The sequence below is a fragment of the Lycium ferocissimum genome, chromosome 6, assembly GCF_029784015.1.
Source record: "Lycium ferocissimum isolate CSIRO_LF1 chromosome 6, AGI_CSIRO_Lferr_CH_V1, whole genome shotgun sequence".
Lineage (NCBI taxonomy): Eukaryota > Viridiplantae > Streptophyta > Magnoliopsida > Solanales > Solanaceae > Lycium > Lycium ferocissimum.
Genome location: NC_081347.1, coordinates 1,876,774 through 1,897,312, shown reverse-complemented (window position 1 = coordinate 1,897,312; position 20,539 = coordinate 1,876,774). Strand labels below are relative to the sequence as shown.

General features: G+C 33.1%; 1 protein-coding gene and 1 pseudogene across 2 annotated transcripts; both read left to right on the top strand.

The window, feature by feature from the left end:
- Nucleotides 1-495: 495 nt before the first annotated feature.
- Nucleotides 496-2,292, top strand: LOC132058859 (F-box/FBD/LRR-repeat protein At1g13570-like; annotated as a pseudogene).
- A 2,233-nt stretch (nt 2,293-4,525) lies between these two features.
- Nucleotides 4,526-8,608, top strand: LOC132058857 (F-box/FBD/LRR-repeat protein At1g13570-like). Of its 2 annotated transcripts, none has more exons than XM_059451229.1 (4): nt 4,526-4,642; nt 6,840-7,673; nt 7,767-7,928; nt 8,040-8,608. In XM_059451229.1, the coding sequence occupies exons 2-4, from the start codon at nt 6,858-6,860 to the stop codon at nt 8,355-8,357; spliced, it is 1,296 nt and encodes a 431-aa protein (XP_059307212.1). In that variant the 5' UTR covers nt 4,526-4,642; nt 6,840-6,857; the 3' UTR covers nt 8,358-8,608. The 2 variants fall into 2 exon arrangements, with proteins under 2 accessions (XP_059307212.1, XP_059307210.1); XM_059451227.1 differs by lacking the exon at nt 4,526-4,642 and adding an exon at nt 4,649-4,937.
- The last annotated feature ends 11,931 nt before the right edge of the window (nt 8,609-20,539 follow it).

The window sequence follows — 20,539 nt, the reverse complement described above, 5'->3', positions numbered from 1 at the left end:
TTTTTTTTATTTTTTAATAATCATGGTGGCTGGGCCAGCTTGCATGTACCTCGACTAGTTCCACTTTTATTTTTTGATGAAAGTGGCAGTCTAAGAGTTGAAATGAGGTTGATTTTTTGGAATAGTTTTAACATTCTTTAAATAAGAATGGGTCTGAAGTACTCTTTTGGTAATCAAATAACTTGATAAATGTAAATCAGAAGTAGACAGGAACCACTTAAAATGATGAGGTTTTCACTTATGGAAAATTACCGAATACCGGACAATTTTTTCTCCTTATTGTGTAGCTAACTGAGAAGCTTATTAGCGGCAAAAGACTGTGATTCCCCTATGTATGTGTGTGTGCGTGTGTTTGTAAACCGAGTCTGATTCTCGTATGTGTTTTTCTGATTTATTCATTCCAATAACAGATCTGTATAATCCCCTGGATTCATGAAGTATTTGTGCAAGGTATTCTTGCTCTAAAGAATGCAATTCATCGTTATTAAGAGTTGGATGACTGTTGTCTGTGTACTATGTGCAGATAATTTGGAGATCACTTACCTTTGTGTTCTAGTTTATTTTCTGCAGATTCCCATTGGCGTTGTATGATGCCACCTGAGTGCAAAAAGTATGGTTGTCAAAGTTTACCTACCGATCAACTTAGCAATCTTCCAGAGAATGTCATCAATTCCATTCTGATATGTTTGCCTTTGCAAGAAGCTGTCAGGACAAGCATCTTAGCTAAGAAATGGAGGTATAAATGGTGCAAAGTTCCACAGTTGACGCTTGATGATGCACTTTGGGAGGAGACAGATGACTTACTATCCCCTTCTATTAAGTTCACAAAAATAATGTACCACATTTTGACCCTCTATTCGGGACCACTTACTAAGTTTACCCTCTCCATTTCTGAACTGAAAAAGTATCCTATGATTGGCAGCTTGATATATTTCCTTTCTAGGAATGACATTCAGCATCTTGTTCTTGAATTTTCCAAGTGGAACCGATTCAAATTGCCGCCGTCATTTTTCACATTTTTGCAGTTGAGGCATTTGACTCTTCAAAACTGTGTAGTATGTCCTCCACCGGCCTTCAAAGGATTTGATATGTTAGTCAGCCTGGAACTGTGGGATGTCACAATTTCTTCCAAATTACTAGAAAGTTTAATCTCTTATAGTCCGTTGCTTGAGAAGTTAGTGTTGAAAATCTCAGATGCTTTAAATCACATTCAAATTAACGCTCCCAAGCTGAGATCCTTTGACTTCACAGGCTGTATAAAATTTATTTCCTTAAAAAGTGTTCCTCTTCTTGTTAAACTTTCTCTTTTCTATGGAGGATCTTTAGAGGATTCAGAAAAATGTGATCTTGACAAATTTTTTCACTCGCTTCCTGCTCTCGAGGATCTGTACTTGGAAAAGGGAAGTATCCAGGTAAATGTAACCTTATTTTCATAAATGTACCATTCTTTGGGCTTTGCTCATCCTGATTTTTCATTTTCTTTGTAGTTCTTGGTTGCAGGTGTAGCTGCAGTACCAAGAAGGCTTTCGTCTCCTCTTAACTATCTTAAACGTCTGTACATATCTCTGGATGTTTTAGATGATCTTTCCTGTGCTCTTTGCTTGCTAATCAGCTCTCCATATTTACAAGATCTTGAAGTGGAGGTTATTAATGATGATTAAGTTTTTCGTTCTGTTTTATATATGATATTTGTATGTAATGACGACTTTCTTATTTTCATACTCATTAGGTTTTGAATCTTCTTAATCTTTCTTAGGTATATCGTGTGGGGTATGATAAATTGGGTGAACAAGCTGTGCCCACCGATGAAGTTGATGAATTTTTCGCAAGCTTTTCAGGTGTTACATTGAACCACCTTAGGACAGTTCAGCTTGAACGAGTAAATGGCACAAAGCTTGAAATGGAGCTTATCAAACTTCTGTTGGCCAAATCCCCGATGCTGGCGAAAATGCTAATTGAGCCCGATCTATGTGAATTTGATGAATTAAGAGTCAAGATACTTGCAGAGTTGACAAACTTTCAGCGGGCATCGTGTAAAGCTGAAGTAGTTATATGTGAGCTAGATTAGATAAGTCTCAATGCAGTAGTATATGGCTGTTTTTTTTTTTTTTTTTTTTTTTTTTTTGGCTTGAATTCTAGATTGCCTGTGTGTCATCATTACCCGTCTTAGCTTTACATTTCATTCCTGATGATCTCTGAAATGAGACTATGAATCTACACTGTGGAGGTTTATTTTTAATGTTATGATGTGTTGGTTCTCTACTTAGATAAAAGAATCGCGAGTTTACCTTATGATGTGTTTTTGAAGCTCTTGCCGCTGCTTGAACTATTCCTGCAGCCATCTATTAGTTAACCAACCCCGATCTAGCGCAGAGTTGGAGAAACTTTCTTCTTATGATGTTGGGTATAGAACCAATGGGACCTCGGAGAGAGCGATATGCATAGACCAGGTGAATGGGAATGCAGTTTCATGGACCACTCGTTTGGTCTGATAGGTGGTGGTGTCGCAGCCTTCTTAAGGAACAGACGCGGCGCTTCCTTCTGGTAGTTTTTCTTAACAATTCTATCTCTGTAAAGTAGAGCCATGCTATTTCATGCTCCATTTGTGGGTAAATCTATCGAATGAGCTAAGAGAATCTTATTTAACTCTTTCATTTTCTTAATTGAAGAAATAATTAAAAAATAAAACAAGAAGTACAAAAATGAGTAATAACCCCCAATAGATATTGGTACGATTCAATTCAACATATTGTTCGTTCGAGTTTGATTGTGTCGTAACTCTATAATTCGGATTAAGTTTATCGTTGGATGATCTACATTGCTGATATTGATCCCAAAGAAAAAGACGGTAGGTACAGCTAGGCTGTGAACAACCAACCTTCGTACTTATATATATAAAAAATAAAAAATAAATAAAAAATTAGAAAGAGAAGGAAAGGGAACAAACCTTGATGGTACCAGTATCGACAACCGAAGTTGAGCATACATACATCGACTTTCCTGCACTAATATTGTGTTTGGTATGACGAACAATATTTTTCTACTTTTTAGAAAAATACATTTTATGAAGACGTTATTTTTAATGTTGGGTTTTCAAAAAATATTTTCAAGAAACATTTTTTGTTATAATAGAGAAATTGTCTTTTCAATCGTTTACAGTTATCTTAACAGCAAGTTAGTAGTATCTTGCTGCATTTCAGTACTGAAGGTTTTGATCAAAATTAACCTATAAAAATGTTTCTTTAGGAAGTACTTACACGATCAACCAAAAATAAATAAAAAATAACAAACAACATTGTTTTATAACATTTTCATACCAAACATGCCCAAGTTATTGTTGTTACCCTTTTCAATAACAATAAATCAAACAAACTATATAAATAATTCAAATATTATAAATTATAACATTACAATGTGACATTTTTTCGTATGAGATTCAGTCTGTAATTCAAATATTACAAATTTTAGTTTAATTATATAACTTTATCCGCAGCAAATCAGCAAAAATAATGTATCATATCTGCAAAAATAATAACAGAAAGATCTTACTGTAAGTGGACATAAAAACTTTAATTAAGAAAAAAAAAAAAATGAAACACCGAGCTGGCGGAAACAAAAGAACATATTATTTCATTTCATTTGTCTAAGTATTGGTGGGTAGAACTGTTCGATATCTGGTTTAGTGGAAGGTAATAAGTACACAATGGTATTAGTTGAGGCGTGTGCAACTGGTCTGAATATCATATTGAAAAAGTCGGAATACGACAATCTCTTAAACTTGTCAATAAATTTTATTTAAACATTCGAATTATGCTTTGTTTCAATTATGTTCCTAAATACATGATAAAGTATTCCTATTAGACATTTCCGACATAAATTTTTGAACTTTCTTTTTATGCATATTCTCAAATGCTTCATGCATAGATAAATTACCCACATAAGATATGATATTTCGTTTTAATTTTACATATCAATCTCAATTGGAACATATTGAAGTTCTATAGCTTATTTAGGCTAATATCTATATAATTAAGTGAGGTAATATATTTTAAATGATTAATTTAACTAAGGGATCCTTTATCTAAAAAAAAACTTATTCATTTACGTCATTTATCAATAGTTTGACTCATTTATACCATCGACATTACTAAAATAACTTATTCATGCCTTTCATTATAATACCAGCTATCATACATGACCTCTAATTAGAGGTCCACATCCTTTAATTTAACTAGCACAAATTAAACCCTAAATTAAAAAAAAGCTGTATTAGAATTTGAGTTATATATGTTGAATAGGAATACTATATAGTCCCTTCCATTTTACACTATTATTAAGAAAACATAAATAAGAAGGGTATTTTTACAAATATACCCTTATCTGTCTTCAATTTGCACTCCGATTAATATTGATTATTTTAAAAAATAATTAGTGTTAAGGATAAAGTACAAAAAACATAATTACTTCTATCTTAGATTTTATAAATGAATAAATATTCTGGGACGGATATTTATAGTAACGCTGCCTCTAAAAAAGAGCACTTCAATTTTTAAGGCGGTGATGTATTACTAAACTGTTTTCACCGTTTTCTTTTCCCTAAAGAGTCCAAATATTTCATATTAATCGATAATCCCAGTTCTTGGTAAGCTTCAATTGTATTTCTCTTCTTTTAATTGGTGTTATGATGCAGTTACAGAGGTTCTTTAATAGTAAAAGTTACTAATTTGATGTTCAAAATCTTGTGAAACAGCTTCTTTATGCTTATTTTTTAGAGTTGGCATTACCCAAAATTCTGGAAAATATTTTTCTCCTTATTGTTAGCTATGAATGGTTGATAAGCTTAGAAGAAGAAGAAGCAAGCAGAATAGGGTGTGTTTGGTATGAAGGAAAATGTTTTCCATGAAATGTTTTCTTGGAAAATAAGTGTCTAGTGTTTGGTAATTAATCCATTTCTTAGTTACATTATTTTGGTATCGCGTAGATCATTATCTTTATGTGTGTATTACTATGCTACGCCATTTGTTTTGTATTTTGATATTTTGCTGTCTTATTTTTCTTGCAATCCTGCATCGATTATGTTTCTTTTGAGCCGAAGGTCTATCGACAGTGGCGGAGCCAGGATTTTTCACTAGGGGTTTCAAAAATATAAAAGAGTAAAAAATGAGGAAGCCAAGGGGTTCGAACATCTACTATTTATACAAAAAATAATAATTTTAACCTTGTATATACATGACAATTTTTCGCCCAAGGGGGTTCGGGTGAACACCCTGGCCACCACTTGTCTGCCACTGTCTATCGGAAACAGCCTCTCTACCCCAAAAGGTAGAGGTAAGGTCTGCGTATATATCTTACTCTCCCCAGACCCCACTTGTGGGTTTACACTGGGTATGTTGTTGTTCGGTAATTAAGCAAAACATATTGTGCTTCTTGACTTTATTACTTCCTCTGTCCCAAATTTATGCGATACATTTTGGATTACGGCAGTCAAATAAAAAAAAAATTGACCGCGATTTATTCGTATGTCCTTTAAATATTTTAAATTGTTAATTATTGTGACTTATAGTACTTTTTACGTAGTTTCTAAATATGCAAATTATTTTTTAAAGGATTTAAAAAATTGTATGTGCAAATTTAGGGTCAAAATAAAGAAGTTTGACTCTCGAAATTCGAACTGTAGCACATAAATTGGGACAGATGGAGTAGCTGCCTAAGCATTTAGGTGGTTCGGTGTTGTTTATTTTGCAGGGAGACTTGCTTCTTTTGTTATCTGCTTTTTGCATTCTCTGGATGCTTATATTAATGAAATCTTCCCTTACCTGACAAAAAAAAGCAGAAGATATTGTCTCAAGAGCATTATGCGGATGGACAGGGTGGGGAGTGGGGGTTTGGAATGGCAGGTGTTGGGGGTTGGACGGAGACAATGAGCTTGAAATGTTACTTATGGAACTTGTTTTTCTGTATCTTTCTTCATTTTTAAAGAACTTGGTCCACAATGTGTTGGTCTTGCTAATCTTTGCTGTTTTATCATGACTTCATTGCTCTTGCTATTTCTCATTTTCGCATTGTTTTGATTTGCTTGTCCGTATCTGACTCTTTTCCCTTGTTTTCCTTGTTTTCTTTTGAGCCGAGGGTCTTTCGGAAACAGCCTCCCTACCTTCCAAGGTGGGGGTAAGGTCTGCGTACACTTTACCCTCCCCAGACCCCGCATTGTGGGATTCAACTGGGTATGTTGTTATTTGGTTTACCAGAGAAAATATTTGCAAAACATTTTGACCAACCAAAGATGAGAAAAGCGGAAAACTTAATGTTTTCCTCCATTCCAAACTCACCCATAGTGTTATTCTTGTATATATTGAGGCTAACTCCAAACGAAAGGTGTTCTTGCTGTGAGAATTCAAGTAATGGATATTATATTAAGCTATATGATACATGGATATCTTTACTGGTACATATCCAATGTGTGTATGTCAAGTATGTTTTCTTCTTCTTCTGATTTTTTGTGTATTTTGATGAATCTGCACGAAATACCCAAGCTGCTATCCTGCCCCTTTGATATGGATATCTCAAGGCAAATTACGACATAGATATTAAGAGTGGATAGTACTGATTTCAACTAGAATGACCTTTACTTTTTATGTTGATCTGACCATGTGAATACCGTTCTGTCTAGATAGTTTGGAGATTCCTTACTTCGTATTATTGCTCAACTTCTAGAGGTTCTTGCTGATTATTGTTGGAAGTGTTCTTTCCGATCTTATGTTGATTTGACAATTTGAATAGCAGTTCTGTCCAGATAATGTGGAGATTCCTTACTTCGTATTATTGCTTATTTTCTTCAGGTTCTTGGTGTGTTTATAATGCCTCGTAAGGGAAGAAAGCGTAGTCAAAGTCTAATTCCTGATGTCCTTAGCAACCTTCCTGAGAATGTAATCGATGTCATTCTGGTACTTTTGCCTTGTAAAGATGCTGTGAGGACAAGCGTCTTATCAAAGAAATGGAGGTATCACTGGTGCAGACTTACAGAGTTGACGCTTGATGCATCTCTTTGGAAAACAACAAAGGATTTACTAAATCCTACAGTTAAATTTACAAAGATTATCTACCAACTTTTGTCCCTTCATGAAGGACCCATTACTAAGTTTACCCTAAACATGGCTTTTCTAGAAAAAAGTGGTCCTATGATTGACAACTTCATATATTTCCTCTCTAGAAATGGGATTCAGCATCTTGTTATTTTTTTTCCATGGTATCATCTATACAAATTGCCTTCTTCACTTTTCTCTTGTTCGGAGCTGAGGCATCTAAATCTTCATAATTGCTCAATACATCATCCATCGGCCTTTCAAGGATTTGATAAGTTAGTTAGCCTAGTGTTATGTAGAGTCACAATTTCTTCTGAATTGCTGGAAAGTTTAATATCCCATTGCCCGTTGCTTGGGCGGTTGGTGCTGAATACCCCAGAAGTTTTAGACACAATTGAAATTAATGCTCCCGTGCTGAGATCGTTCAATTTCACTGGCAATATAAGTTCTATCTGTCTAAAGAATGTCCCTCTCCTGGTAAAAGTATCTCTGGAAAGTGACGATATCAGGGCAGAGGATCTTGATTTCGCAAAGGTTTTTGAGTCTTGTTCTGCTCTCGAGCACCTCAGCTTGAACTTCTTTAATAGCCAGGTAAATGTTGCTTCATGACTTCATTGTTATGCACGTCAGTGGATGAAATTTCTTTTGGGCCGTGTCATATTTTGTTTTGGTTATTTTTCCTAGATCTTTGCTGCAGAAGGATATGAGGCACCAACAAGGCTTCCGTTTGATCTTAGTGTCAAGCGATTTTACCTGCCTGATATTTATCTGGTGGACTCATATAAGCTCTCATATGCTCTTTGCTTGATAAGAAGCTCTCCATATTTAGAATATCTCGAATTACAGGTTCTTACTTCTTAGTGCTTTACTGTTCTTTTTCTTTCTTATTTAACGGCTCTTTTCATACTTCTTAGATCCTCAGTAATCTGAGAGTTGGCTTCTTCTTATATTTCTCAGGTTTACAGTGAAGCTGAAGATGATGATGGTATGCTAGAACCCCTTGAAGTCGAACGTTTCTCAGACGTGACATTTAATCACCTCACGGAAGTTAAGCTAGATTTCTTTGGAGGAAAAATGTCTGAGATGCGGCTTATCAAGCTTTTCTTAGCCAAGTCCCCAATGTTGGTGAGAATGCTAATTGATACATGTTATCTAGATGGTGAACCTCTTGAGACAAGATTAAAAATATTCGCTGAGGTATCAAAATTTGTGCGTGCATCACCTGAAGCAGAAGTGATCTACGATAAATTCAAGTACCACATCACATATATTTAATCAGATCATGACCTTTGGCTGAAATGTTTTGCAAGTTATAATCAAATAGATAGAACCGAATGTCGATGTAGTAGTATAACAATGTGTTTTGCTTTGTGAATATCTGTTTGGGAACATGACCATTTCTGGATGGATGTTTTGATCATTTTGTTCTGTAATAATATTATGATTATTGTAATCGGATTACATGTTAGGGACTTTTATATTTAGTGCCTGCTGATGAATGATTAATGGAATTTTACACGCACAAATGATACTATGGTGGTATTTTTGAATATTATTATTTTTATTTGGTGGTGTTCAGGCCAACTTGTGTGCACAGGTTTATTTCAATAGTGTATTGTGAGCCGTAGTGTTAATTATCTACCTGGCCAATTCCTTAGATATGGCAAGCTTGATGTACATTTAAAGTAACTTACAACAGTGGAAAATTGTTTGTGCTTCTTTGAGAATCTCAGATTTATATTAGTTGCAAAGTTGATCCAATTTTTTGTATTTCTTGTTTGGCAGAATTTAAAATCTTGTTTTCGTGGATCAGGTACATGGTCCTCTTTAAACCGTGTATAATAGAAAGATGGTTTATCAGTGAATGAGATATTAGAATCAGACTATGTTTCTGTGATTCTGTTAAACAAAAGGGGTGAGGTGTGTTGGCTTGAACGAAATCTCACATAGAAGTTGAAAAGAGAGTATAGTATGTCTTTTGGAGAATAAAACAGTGATACCCGTGATGGAGTCGAGGTCGGGTCAGAGAGAGGGACTGACAAGCTTGTGAAGGAGTGCACATGACACCGTAAGCGAATCTTACATTAGCACAAGAGATGGAAGTGAGGAACTTTATACGGCATAACACAAATTCACCTGATACGCATGCCCAACAATGATGGTGTAGTCCGAGGGACAAATTCGTGAGGCCTGTTGGGCAAAAACGGAAAGCAAATGTCTATGTGGTTGAGTTATGATAAAACTGTGCTTGCGTGCTCAAAGCGGATAATGTTTCACCAAGTTAAAAAGTGTCTTTATGCTGTCTTAATCCAACAAACTGGTAATATCATAGCCGATAGTTTGACTGAACGAGTATGAAGATGATGAAGCGTAGCCCTTCCGTTGAACAATCACTTGACTACCTTTGCCTAGCGAGCTACATTTGTAATTTTCAATTCATAAAATTTCTGAAATGTCATTTAGTTTGAGCTGCGAATTAATTTTGTTCTTACAACATAAAACTATTTCATGTTTGATATAATTAATACCTTAATGATTCAGTGGAGTGATAGGATAAGCAAGTGAATAACTTAATCCCCTTTATTCTATTACCTTAGTGATCATTCTTTTTCTTGTTTCATCAATCCTTGTCTAATATATGCTTCTCTGATACAAAAAATGGAGGCTTTTTTCCTTCTCTTTTTCTCTTTAATCATAAACCATGAATGACTCATACAATACTTTCATCTCTAAGTAGGTTCTCCACAAAAAAGATGGATCAATATAGTACAAGAAAATGAAGTATATAATCTTTTTATTTCCCTTGAGAGAATCCTACAATATAGCTTTTACACTTGTGCTCAAATAAGCAGATCTTTCAAATGATAACTTGTAACTTCAATTTCAAATACTTTTTTTTTTCTTTTTCTTTTCGAACTTCAACCAAATCACGTCCAAACGCCTACATAATACTAAGCACCTCGAAAATGTTGAAGTTGCCTGAAATGTTTTTGAGCTGCTACATTACCATCAATTGCTTCATCATTCTCGTTTTCATCTTTATGTTTGGAGCTATCAGTATCATCACATAAAACATTGAAAAGGGTGTTTAGAACATAGCCCAAAATTGGTATTAAAGAGAAAATAGCTGCAGCTTGTTGCAAATTCATGGTTGTAGACAAGAAATGCAAGATGGTTTTGTGTGAAGAAATTAGAAAGTGGAGACAAATGCAAGTGATTCTTGGAATTAATATGTAGAGGGAATTAAAGTGGTGAAATTATAGTTGAAAAATGGTGGGACCTATGATCTTGAAATAAAATTACATTTTCTTGGCACCCAAGTAGAATATCTAGTCATTTTCTCATCTTTTTCTTTTGGAAGAATATTAAAAGATAGCCGACTATAATTTATCCTTATGTCTGAAGAATTTATTTGGGGAATTTTTTTTTTTTTGGTAACGGAAAATATTTCCGAGGGCTAGTAACGCATAGTTAGAAACTCGACACTTATTCATCGAAATTTTTTATTATAAAATATGTATAACTAGGTAATAAATAAAATAAAAATATTACGCATAAATATAACTCATTTGTCCATTTTTTTAAATGTTAACACTTACAAAAATCTTGCATACGCTATTGCTTGACGAATAATGTTTGTCTACCTTCTCCTCTTAAATTAAGAGTATCAGAATTTTGTTTGCTGCGGATTTCGAACCAAGAAAGCACTCTTATAACTAGGCATAATAAGCTCCGTGACAATTTAATTACTTGTGATAGTAAAGTCGATCATTGAATTAACTCAATTTATTTGATTATTACAAAGGGAACACTAGTGATGAACATGGTCCAATGAGATACCTCGTCCTCATGTGTTTAATACACACGAATGAATTAATGGTAAAATAAGTGTGATTAGAGTGGAAAGTAATCGCCAACTCGTTCGAATAGTTTCAAGATTAATTAGACATACTTTTGCTGAAATAATATAAAAGTGTGTCTCGTCAAATCAACTAAAATATTTACATCATCAAGTTATCTAAAAAGTATTTGCAAATAACTTTATTTAATTAGCATTATATGATAACTTCGAATGAGCATATAATTTTTTTATAGCAGGTTAAATAATATTGACAGTGTAACATTTGTTAGTGCATTGACTTTTTAATAGTGGCGGAGCCAATGTATAAGAACCTTAATTTAAAATTGATTTACATAGATGGAGTTGGTGCAGTCTTGCGTCAATATATGGACACATCAATCTTTTTACCGAATTTAGGCAACTAAATCTATTCTGATTAGATACGCTTGTTTTTCAATTATTCAGTCTCTTCATGTCTTGGCATCTTTAGATTAATCTCTTAAATAAAAAGAATATAGCAATATAATCTTTATTTTGTGAAATAAAAAAATTGATGGCAAGATTAAAAACTAAAGTATATAACAATAAAGAGAAACAAAATGCTTTCCTTACTTGGAAAAAAATTGACACCATTGCTCAAAGATCTGTCAAGCAAATGATAACAAGACTGTTTAATAGGATGTCCAAAATCTGAAACAACAATGAACAAAATAAACTTCAAGATTATTAGCCAGTAAGATTAAACTAGTGATATAGTCCACTGAAGTTTCATAGTTCAACTATTTTTGCCGACTTCGGTCGTTTTGCCCACGGAACTTCAATCATATGTCACTGAATTTCAATCATTTAATTGTTGTCTGACTTCAGCCATTTTTGTCTGAAGTTCAGACATTTTTGTCTGAAGTTCTTGCACATAATGGCTGAAGTTCAATCATTTTTAACTGAACTTCAGCTATATGAAGCTTCTGAAGTCATGAATTTTTTAAAAAAAAACTGAATACGAGTTAAATAGCACTGTCCAGATAGAGTTAAAGCTATGATACGTAATTAGAACCTCTCTTAGTGGTAATTAGGTTTTAATTTGGTAATAAATATGTAAAAATTCCTTTCTTTAACAACATATATGGCGTTTCAACTTGCTTACTTTGCGTCTGTATTACTATAATAAAGTATTTGACAACATTATGCATGTAAAAATGGATGAAGAAATTATAATGTGAACAACATCCCAGGTTGATTAATTGTATGGGAAATTTAACTAATTAATTATTTTTAAATAAGCATACGTCTTGTAGTTCATATATCTTAACGCACGAATAATAATAAGTGAATATAAAACAGCATCAGAAAAAAATCTTTGAAATAATCAGCGATAAAATATCAGGTTAACTTACTGTCTGTCCATAAATTAGTTATCGTAATTCATATCGTCCTGGAGTTCATCAATATCCTCACTTCAATTTCCATGCGACAACTTCCAACAATTTTTTTTTTTGTTGGGGATCCAAGCGTTTTGATAAAGAAATTTAGTTCTACAATTTTCTTTGAACGTTTATTTAATTGATATCCATCTCTTATTAATTTGTCAACTTAATACCGTTTTTTATTTGCAAATATAAAAATTACATTTCTAAAATCAAGAAACGAACAAAATTAGCATCTTAAACAAGGAATCATACCCATTAAAAACATAAGTAAAATCAACATTTTCACCAAGGAACTTATATCTTTTATGTATGTTAAAAAATGAACTTGCACAAGTAAAATAACATTTTCAATAAGGGAATTACCCCAATCAAAATAAGAAAAATTATAGAAAAACTCTTCAATTGGTAAATTACATGACCCCATAAGTAAATGTAGAATTTGATAAACTATAAGTTCTCAAAAATAAATCATAAATTTCATGTTTTTCTAAGCAATGCGTACGAAATTTCCATCATAATTTAAGTAGTAAATTGATTTAAATTGAATTCAACCATTATAGAAAAGCACGAATTTTTATAATACACTCCCTCCGTCAATTTTTTATTTATCCACTATACTAAAATAGATGTCCACTTTTACTTGTAAGTTGCATAGTTTAAAAACCCAAGACATAATTTACCATTTTATATCTATTTTACCCCTATTATTAAGTACTTGAATTCATTTCTCATTTTATTTATTGCTTATTAAGAGTGTCCAATTCAAATATAGACAAGTAAACATGGACGGAGGGAGTAGCCAACAAACGAAATTATAAAAAAGTTGAATTTTGATCTCAATCCAAAATTCTTATTGAGACTCACAGATTTGAGATTAAGAGAAATGCTTATTTTAAGGGATTTTGAAGTTTCTATTTTGTGTGTTCTCTATGAAATCCAGATAAAATAATAGAATAGAGGAAAGAAATTATAAATAGTAAAAAGATAAACGGGGGAGAGATGATGAAAGAGGCAAATGACCTGTCAAAGAAACTAAAAAGCAGAAAGAAAAACTGGTGTTGAAAAATGTTCAAGATAGATTCAAACTTGTGTCTACCAGCCATGACACTTTTGTCTAATTTGAGATTGGGGGTGGCAGGATCAAATATTTAATCTAGTTTAAACAAATTGCAACATATGCATATAAAAAATTTATCAATTTAGGAGGTGCCATGCCACCCCTCACCCTAAAGGGTGGATCCGCCCCTGGATCCAAGTTCTTATAAAGAAATTTAGTCCTTCTGTTACGTTGAACTTCAAAAATAAATAATTGATAACAAACGAGCTTATATAAACATTGAATCGAACTACTAAATTGATATAACACAAAAAAAATCAACGGCCAAATGGGAGAAGTGTTAAATAAAAAATTATGTACACTACTCAACCTATATATGCATCGTATTTCACTAATGAAAGTGCATGGCTAATAATTTTGATAAAATGTCAAGGTACTCTAATAAAGTGAAATTCAATTAAAAAAAAAAAAAAAAGAAAAGGTAACTGCATGTAAATTTATTTAATATTACTGTAGTATCATATCATATATATATATAAAAGCAAGAAAGCGCTCACATACGCGCACACCCTCTAAAGCTGAGAAAGGCATTTATCTTTTTTGTCATTTTTTCCCATTTTTACCTACTTTTCTATTTCTGCTTATGTATTTACCCACACCGAAAAGTTACTTCTTCAGTTTTCTTAATTACACCTCTTCTGTTCCCTACTATTTCTCCTATTATTTCTCCCATAGTTTACTAACAATTGTAACGGTTGCACCTTTTTAATTTTCTTAATTTAACTTCTTCTCTTCCTACTATTTCTCCATCAGTTCACCAGGTACCACTTGCCCCCACCACCCTACGTTAGCTTTCTTTTCCATTTCCTTTGTCTGAGATAAATGAAGGAATTCAAAGCGGTGAACAAAAAATACCAAAGAATAGTTACCTATGAGACATTTGGAGATGGAATAAAGTCAATATTGATGAGGGAGGAGAAGATTACACAGAAAATGATCTGCATCGCCATTATTAGGAACTATGTTTTCCTTTTCTTTTCTTTTCTAGGACTTTCAGATAGTTTTTTGTTTTGCTTTTGACCTATTTGCCTTTTCGTACTAAATCAATAAAATAGTCAGTGGGCCCTGCTCACTGACCTTAATTAAAAAAAAAAAATTTCCTTCATTGGGCTTGTCATTTACTTTATGTTTTGTTGGGGCTTTTTGCCGTCTTTGATTCACATTTCTATCATTGTTGTAGTCTTTGTTATTATGATGTTTATGGTTCCATTATGGTATCTATCATTTGAATTACAGTTTATTGTTGTCTATTGTATATCATGCTGTTTATATACAATAATCAAATAAAGTAGTTCTGTAAATGTTTTCCCTGTCTTCTATTGCCTGTTATAATTAAATATTGTTTCTCAAAATTCCGGCCATTACCATTCATAATACTCAAATAATTTTTTCCTCTTTTGAAGAGACAAGGAAGAAACTAAAGCAGATAAGAGGGACAGTAGAAGAATGATGCTGGATAGAAATGGATACATCAACAATAAGGAGAATAACACTTTCACAACTATCGTCTTAAATCTTGCCATTCATTGTCAAGGGAGTAACAACAAAGTCAAACATTAATCTATCAATTTTGAAGGTACTTAACAATACTTAAATCTATGCATTAACATATAAATAATACAATACCAAAATTCATGCACAACATCTTTGTGTGTTGTAAATGATTGAAATCGATAATTTTATACGTTCAAACACTCAAATATATATACTTCGGATCTTGATGAGTACAAGTCATCATAGCATGAAGGAATAAAACAGTTTAGTATATGATAATTGTCTCTAATTTAGGATTTGACGAAATTAGTTTTTTTTTTTTTCTTTTCTTTTCCTTAAGGTATCTTTTGTTAACTGATTTTTTCTTTTGAAAAGAGCTTGAATGTTCCTTAACTTGTGTGTCATTTTCTTTAGGTTAATATAATATTGCAATTACTTAATAAAACAATCATATCATAAAGCATGTTTAGAATAATACATATATTAATTAAGTCTCAATGTTAAATTGTTTTTATAATTAAATGTTCAATTAACAGAGTAACAAGAGGTTTGCTTTCACATTCAAATTGAAGAAAAGAAATAATTTAAGAGAGAGAGAGAGATTTGACTGTTCGTGCATTTTTGTCTCACAATAAAAAAGTTGATAATTTCATTCAGAATTTCAATCTCAATTATAATTACTATTATTTATACTGAGATGCATTAGAAGAGAATATAATAATTGGAACTCTTGCTTTCTTAATCATAATATTCTCTTCTCAATTTTAGAGGTCTTTTATTTACTAGGAAAAAAATTAATTTGAATTATTTTTCGAAGTATATGTGCCCTCCAAGAACATGGTTTCAGCACGTATGTTTCAAAATTATGTTACATAAACAAGAGGCGGTATTCTTTCATAATGCTTATTTGATACTAACAAAAAAAAAAACTATGTATTTCATTTATATAATTTTCATCTTCTTATACACTAATGATAATAATATAATATTTTTGTTTTTATTATTAGTAGTTTTATAATGTAATTCATGTAAGGTTAATTCTAATTTCATTTTTTAATAGTCCTTGAATATTTCTTAATTAAATAGAACTTAAGGTTTTTTCTTGGGTAATGTAATTAACTATGTATAGCATCTCATAGAAGTATTTGCTTCAAATAGACAAAATATATGAACTAAACCCAAATGTATTTTGTTTAAAATATTTTCTCATTCACGGAGAAAGAGGAATATCATTATTTATGCATGCCCACAAAGATATAAATTTTTATGAGATTTTTTCTTTTTAGATGTTTCTTAAGAAAAATAAAAATATAGTTTCACTTACATAGATTATACAAAAATGTCGGTAGTTTGAGAAGATTACTGTCAAGTGATGAAAAAAAAAAGAAGAAGAAATATATAAAACTAGATGTTAATAGTAAAATGGATAAAAAAACCTGAGACTTAATTTATTTGAATATGAAGGTTAAAGAGAATTTTTAAAAATATTTTAGTGTTTTGATATTAGAAGAATATTATGGTAATAACGTATAATAAGATATTTTAAGACCGCGCGAAGCGCGAGCATATTAACTAGTTGATTGATAATCCAAAATAACTGATATGTAAATAACATTCTATGGCATGCTAAATATGCTAATTCATTACTATGTGAGTGTATATTACCTGGAATATATTAAACAATGAGGATAAGTACTACACATATATTAAAGCCAAATTGGCAGTGACAATACCTCAAAAACTAATTTTTTTCCGTTTTCGAGTTTTATATTTTTTTTGAATGGATAACAAGAAATTACAAAATAATACACTAGCGCGAAACTGAAACTCAACCGTTTAAAGCCATACAGTAAGCTTCTTTTTCTTCAACAAACTTACAACTTCCAAACTGTTAAAAAAAAAAAAAAAATATTCCTTGACCTTCCGGCACTAATGAAGTTGATAAAGTTTTTGCACACGATAGCTTTCTTAGGTATATCGTGTGGGGTATGATAAATCGGGTGAACCTGTGGCCATTAATGAAGTTGATGAAGTTTTTGCAAGGTTCTCAGATGTGCCATTGAATCACCTTAGGACGGTTCATCTTGAAGGAGCAGAAGGCATAAAGCTGGAATTTTAGCTTATCAAAATTCTATTGACCAAATCTCGGATGCTGGTGAGAATGCTAATTAATCCATCAACATGTGGTGACTATGGTGAAAGAAGAGGCAAGATACTAGCAGAGTTTTATTATAAGTGATCCTTTTGTTCCTATGTTGATTTGACAGTGTGAATATCAGTTCTGTCATGATAGTTTGGAGATTTTGTCAGTTTTACCCATATAATTTGGAGATTCTGTCAGTTTTACCCATATAATTTGGAAATTCCTTACTTCATAATATTGCTTATTTTCTACAGGTTCTTGGTGATTATTGTTATATATGATGCCTCCTAAGGGAAGAGAGCATTGTCAAGGTTTATCTCCTGACGTCCTTAGCAACCTTCCTGATTATTTTATCGATGACATTCTGATGTGTTTGCCTTGTAAAGATGCTGTGAGCACAAGCATCTTATCAAGGAAAAGGAGGTATCACTGGTGACGTACATAGTTGACACTTGATGGATCTCATTGGAGAACGAAAAATGTTACTATACCCTACAGTTAAATTTGAAAAGATAATCTGCCAGTTTTTTTACATGAAGGACCCATTACTACGTTTAACCCTCAACATTGCTTCTTTGAGAAGCTGTCCAAAAATTGACAATTTCATATATTTCCTCTCTAGGAAAGACATTAAACATCTTGTTCTTCACCTTCCACAAAATGAAGATGAACTATACGAATTGCCTTCTTCACTTTTCATATGTTCGCAGCTGAGACATCTACCTTCGTAATTGCTCAATACATTATACCGGCACATGAAGGGTTTGATAGGTTAGTCAGCCTGGAGCTATGTGAAGTTACGATTTCTTTTGAATTGCTCGGAAGTTTAATATCTCATTGCCCGTTAGATCCTTTGATTTCATAGGCAGTATAAGTTCTATCTGTTTAAAGAATGTCCCTCTTCTGGCAAAAGTATCTCTGATATGTGAGATGTATTATTTTGAGGCAGAGAATTTTGAGTATGCAAAGTTTTTCGAGTCTTGTTCTGCTTTCGAGCACCTCCAGTTGAACTTCTATGATAGCGAAGTAGATGTTGCTTCATGACTTCATTGTTATGCACTTTCACAGACGGAGCTTCTTTTGTGGCTGACTTGGTCTTGAACTTTGATATTTTTTTCCTGGTTCTTTGCATATGAAACACCAACAAGACTTCCCTTTTATCTTAACCGGGTCAAACATTTACGCCAGTCTCATAGTGAGCTGAAGGAGTCATATAAGCTCTCATGCTCTCTACTTGATAAGAAGCTTCCCATATTTAGAATATCTCAAAATTGAGGTACTTAGTGCATGGCTTGTATTATTTTCTTCCTTTTTACTGATTTTTCTCATACTTCTTAGACACTAAATGATTTGAGAGTTGACTTCTATTATCTTTTTAGGTTTATAATTACAATGAGCTGATAGCGGTATTCAATTTAATCCCTTGAACTCGAACGTTTCTCAGATGTCACATTTAATCACCTAATGGAAGTTGCGCTAGTAAGCTTTAGAGGAACAACGCCAGTTGCAGCTTATCAAGCTTTTGTTAGCCAAGTCACCAGTGCTCGTGAAAATGCAAATCGACCCAGCATTTCATATTGAAACAAGACCAGAAACACTCGCCGAGCTATTAAATTTCAGCATGCGGCACCTAAAGCAGAAATAGGCTATGGAGCTTATATGAAGTTAAAACTGAATATAACACTGTGTTTTCCCTTGTCGTAGCAGGATAAAGAGACAAGTGAATATCTGTTTGGGAACACGAGCATTTTTGGAAGCGTGTTTTGATTAGTTAGTTCTGTAATTACATTAGTCATTACATGTTTAAGGATTTTTTTACATTTAGTGCCTGCTCATGAATGATATATGGAATTTTACACACACAAGAGTTGATACTGTGGTGGTGTTTTTCAATTTTTTTTTTTATGTGGCGATGTCCGGTCCAGCTTTTCTGCACGTTGCTTATATATGGCAAACTTGAAGCACTTCTTTATGCCTCCAAGGTGTTGGGTCCATCCCATAATTTGAGGAAGGAAACATCTCCCTCATTTTAAGGAAGAAAACAAGGAAGAAAACATTTCCCTTGTTTTAAGGAAGAAAACATCTTCCTTGTATTTGGCAAATTGTCAAGTGCTTGCTTGAGTCACTAATGACATCAATAGGTTCATTTCATCCCTATAAATAGGGAAGTCTTCTATCATTTGAAGACACACCAAAATCATTTGCTAGACACACCAAAAATCTCAGACAATACATCTGAGTGGAGATAAAGTGAGGTATACCATAGATCGTGTGAGAAAATAGTCTCGCAAGAAGAAAAATAGAGTGTGAGTGATATTGTAGTAAGGTGGGAAAAATCAAAAGAGTGTTTTTCTTTGTGGGTGTAGTGGTCTTAGGAGTATTTATACTCGTTACTACACAAATGTAAAATTCCTTTCTATAGTGATATCAAGCCTTCTCGGGGCCGTTGGTTTTTCCCTTATTCAGAAGGGTTTCCACGTAAAATCTTGGCGTCATTATTGCTGCATTTTATTCTTGCTAATTTAACCATAAATTAGTGTTCCGCGTTTATCACTAATACCGTGAATATTATTTTTGTGGGTCTCTTTTATTCCCAATAAGTGGCATCGTGAGCCAAGGTTCCGTCCGAGCATGCTCGTGGTTGCAAAGACATACCGAACTTCCACATCGCAAAAAGAATTACTTTGGTCTTCGAATAAAATAGTATTTGTATTTGTGATAAACGATTGAAGCCAACACTAGTAGAATGGTTACTTTAAATGGCGTAAATTATGCCATTTGGAAGGGCAAAATGGAAGATTTGCTCTATGTCAAGAATTTTCATCAACCTGTCTTTGCAAATAAAAAGCCCGATAATAAATCGATGAAGAGTGGAATTTTTGTTGCATCGGCGAGTGTTTTGCGCTTTATTAGACAAGTGGTTGACGATAACGTGTCGAACCATATTTCGGGGAGACACATGCTCGACCCTACGGGAGCATCTTGAAAGTTTGTATGCCGAAAACTAGTAACAACAAGATGTTTTTGATAAAACAAATGCTGGGTTTAAAATACCACGATGGTTCCGCAATGACAGATCATCTGAATATTTTTCAGGGGATCATGAACCAGTTGTCCGCTATGGGCATTAACTTTGATGAAGAAATTCAAGGCTTGTTTCTACTTGATTCCCTACCGCATTCTTGGGAAATTATTACAACTTCATTATCAAATTCTCGCTTCGAATGGTGTGATCTCTATGGATCTTGCCAAGAGCAAAAGCTTTTTAAATGAAGAGATGAGAAGAAAATCTCAAGGTTTCTCTCATCGATGTCTTCGTGACCGACAACTGGGGAGAGGCAAGAATCGTGGTTCTCAAAATAGAGAACATCATAGAAGCAAATCCGTGCGTACTTAAAGATATTGAGTGCTATCACCGGCGGAAAAAAGGGCATA

Coding starts and splice junctions, on each gene's coding strand:
- LOC132058857 (XM_059451229.1), top strand. CDS start 6,858: ATGCCTCGTAAGGGAAGAAAGCGTAGTCAAAGTCTAATTCCTGATGTC. Junction 7,674..7,766: donor TGAACTTCTTTAATAGCCAG/GTAAATGTTGCT, acceptor TATTTTTCCTAG/ATCTTTGCTGCAGAAGGATA. Junction 7,929..8,039: donor TAGAATATCTCGAATTACAG/GTTCTTACTTCT, acceptor TATATTTCTCAG/GTTTACAGTGAAGCTGAAGA.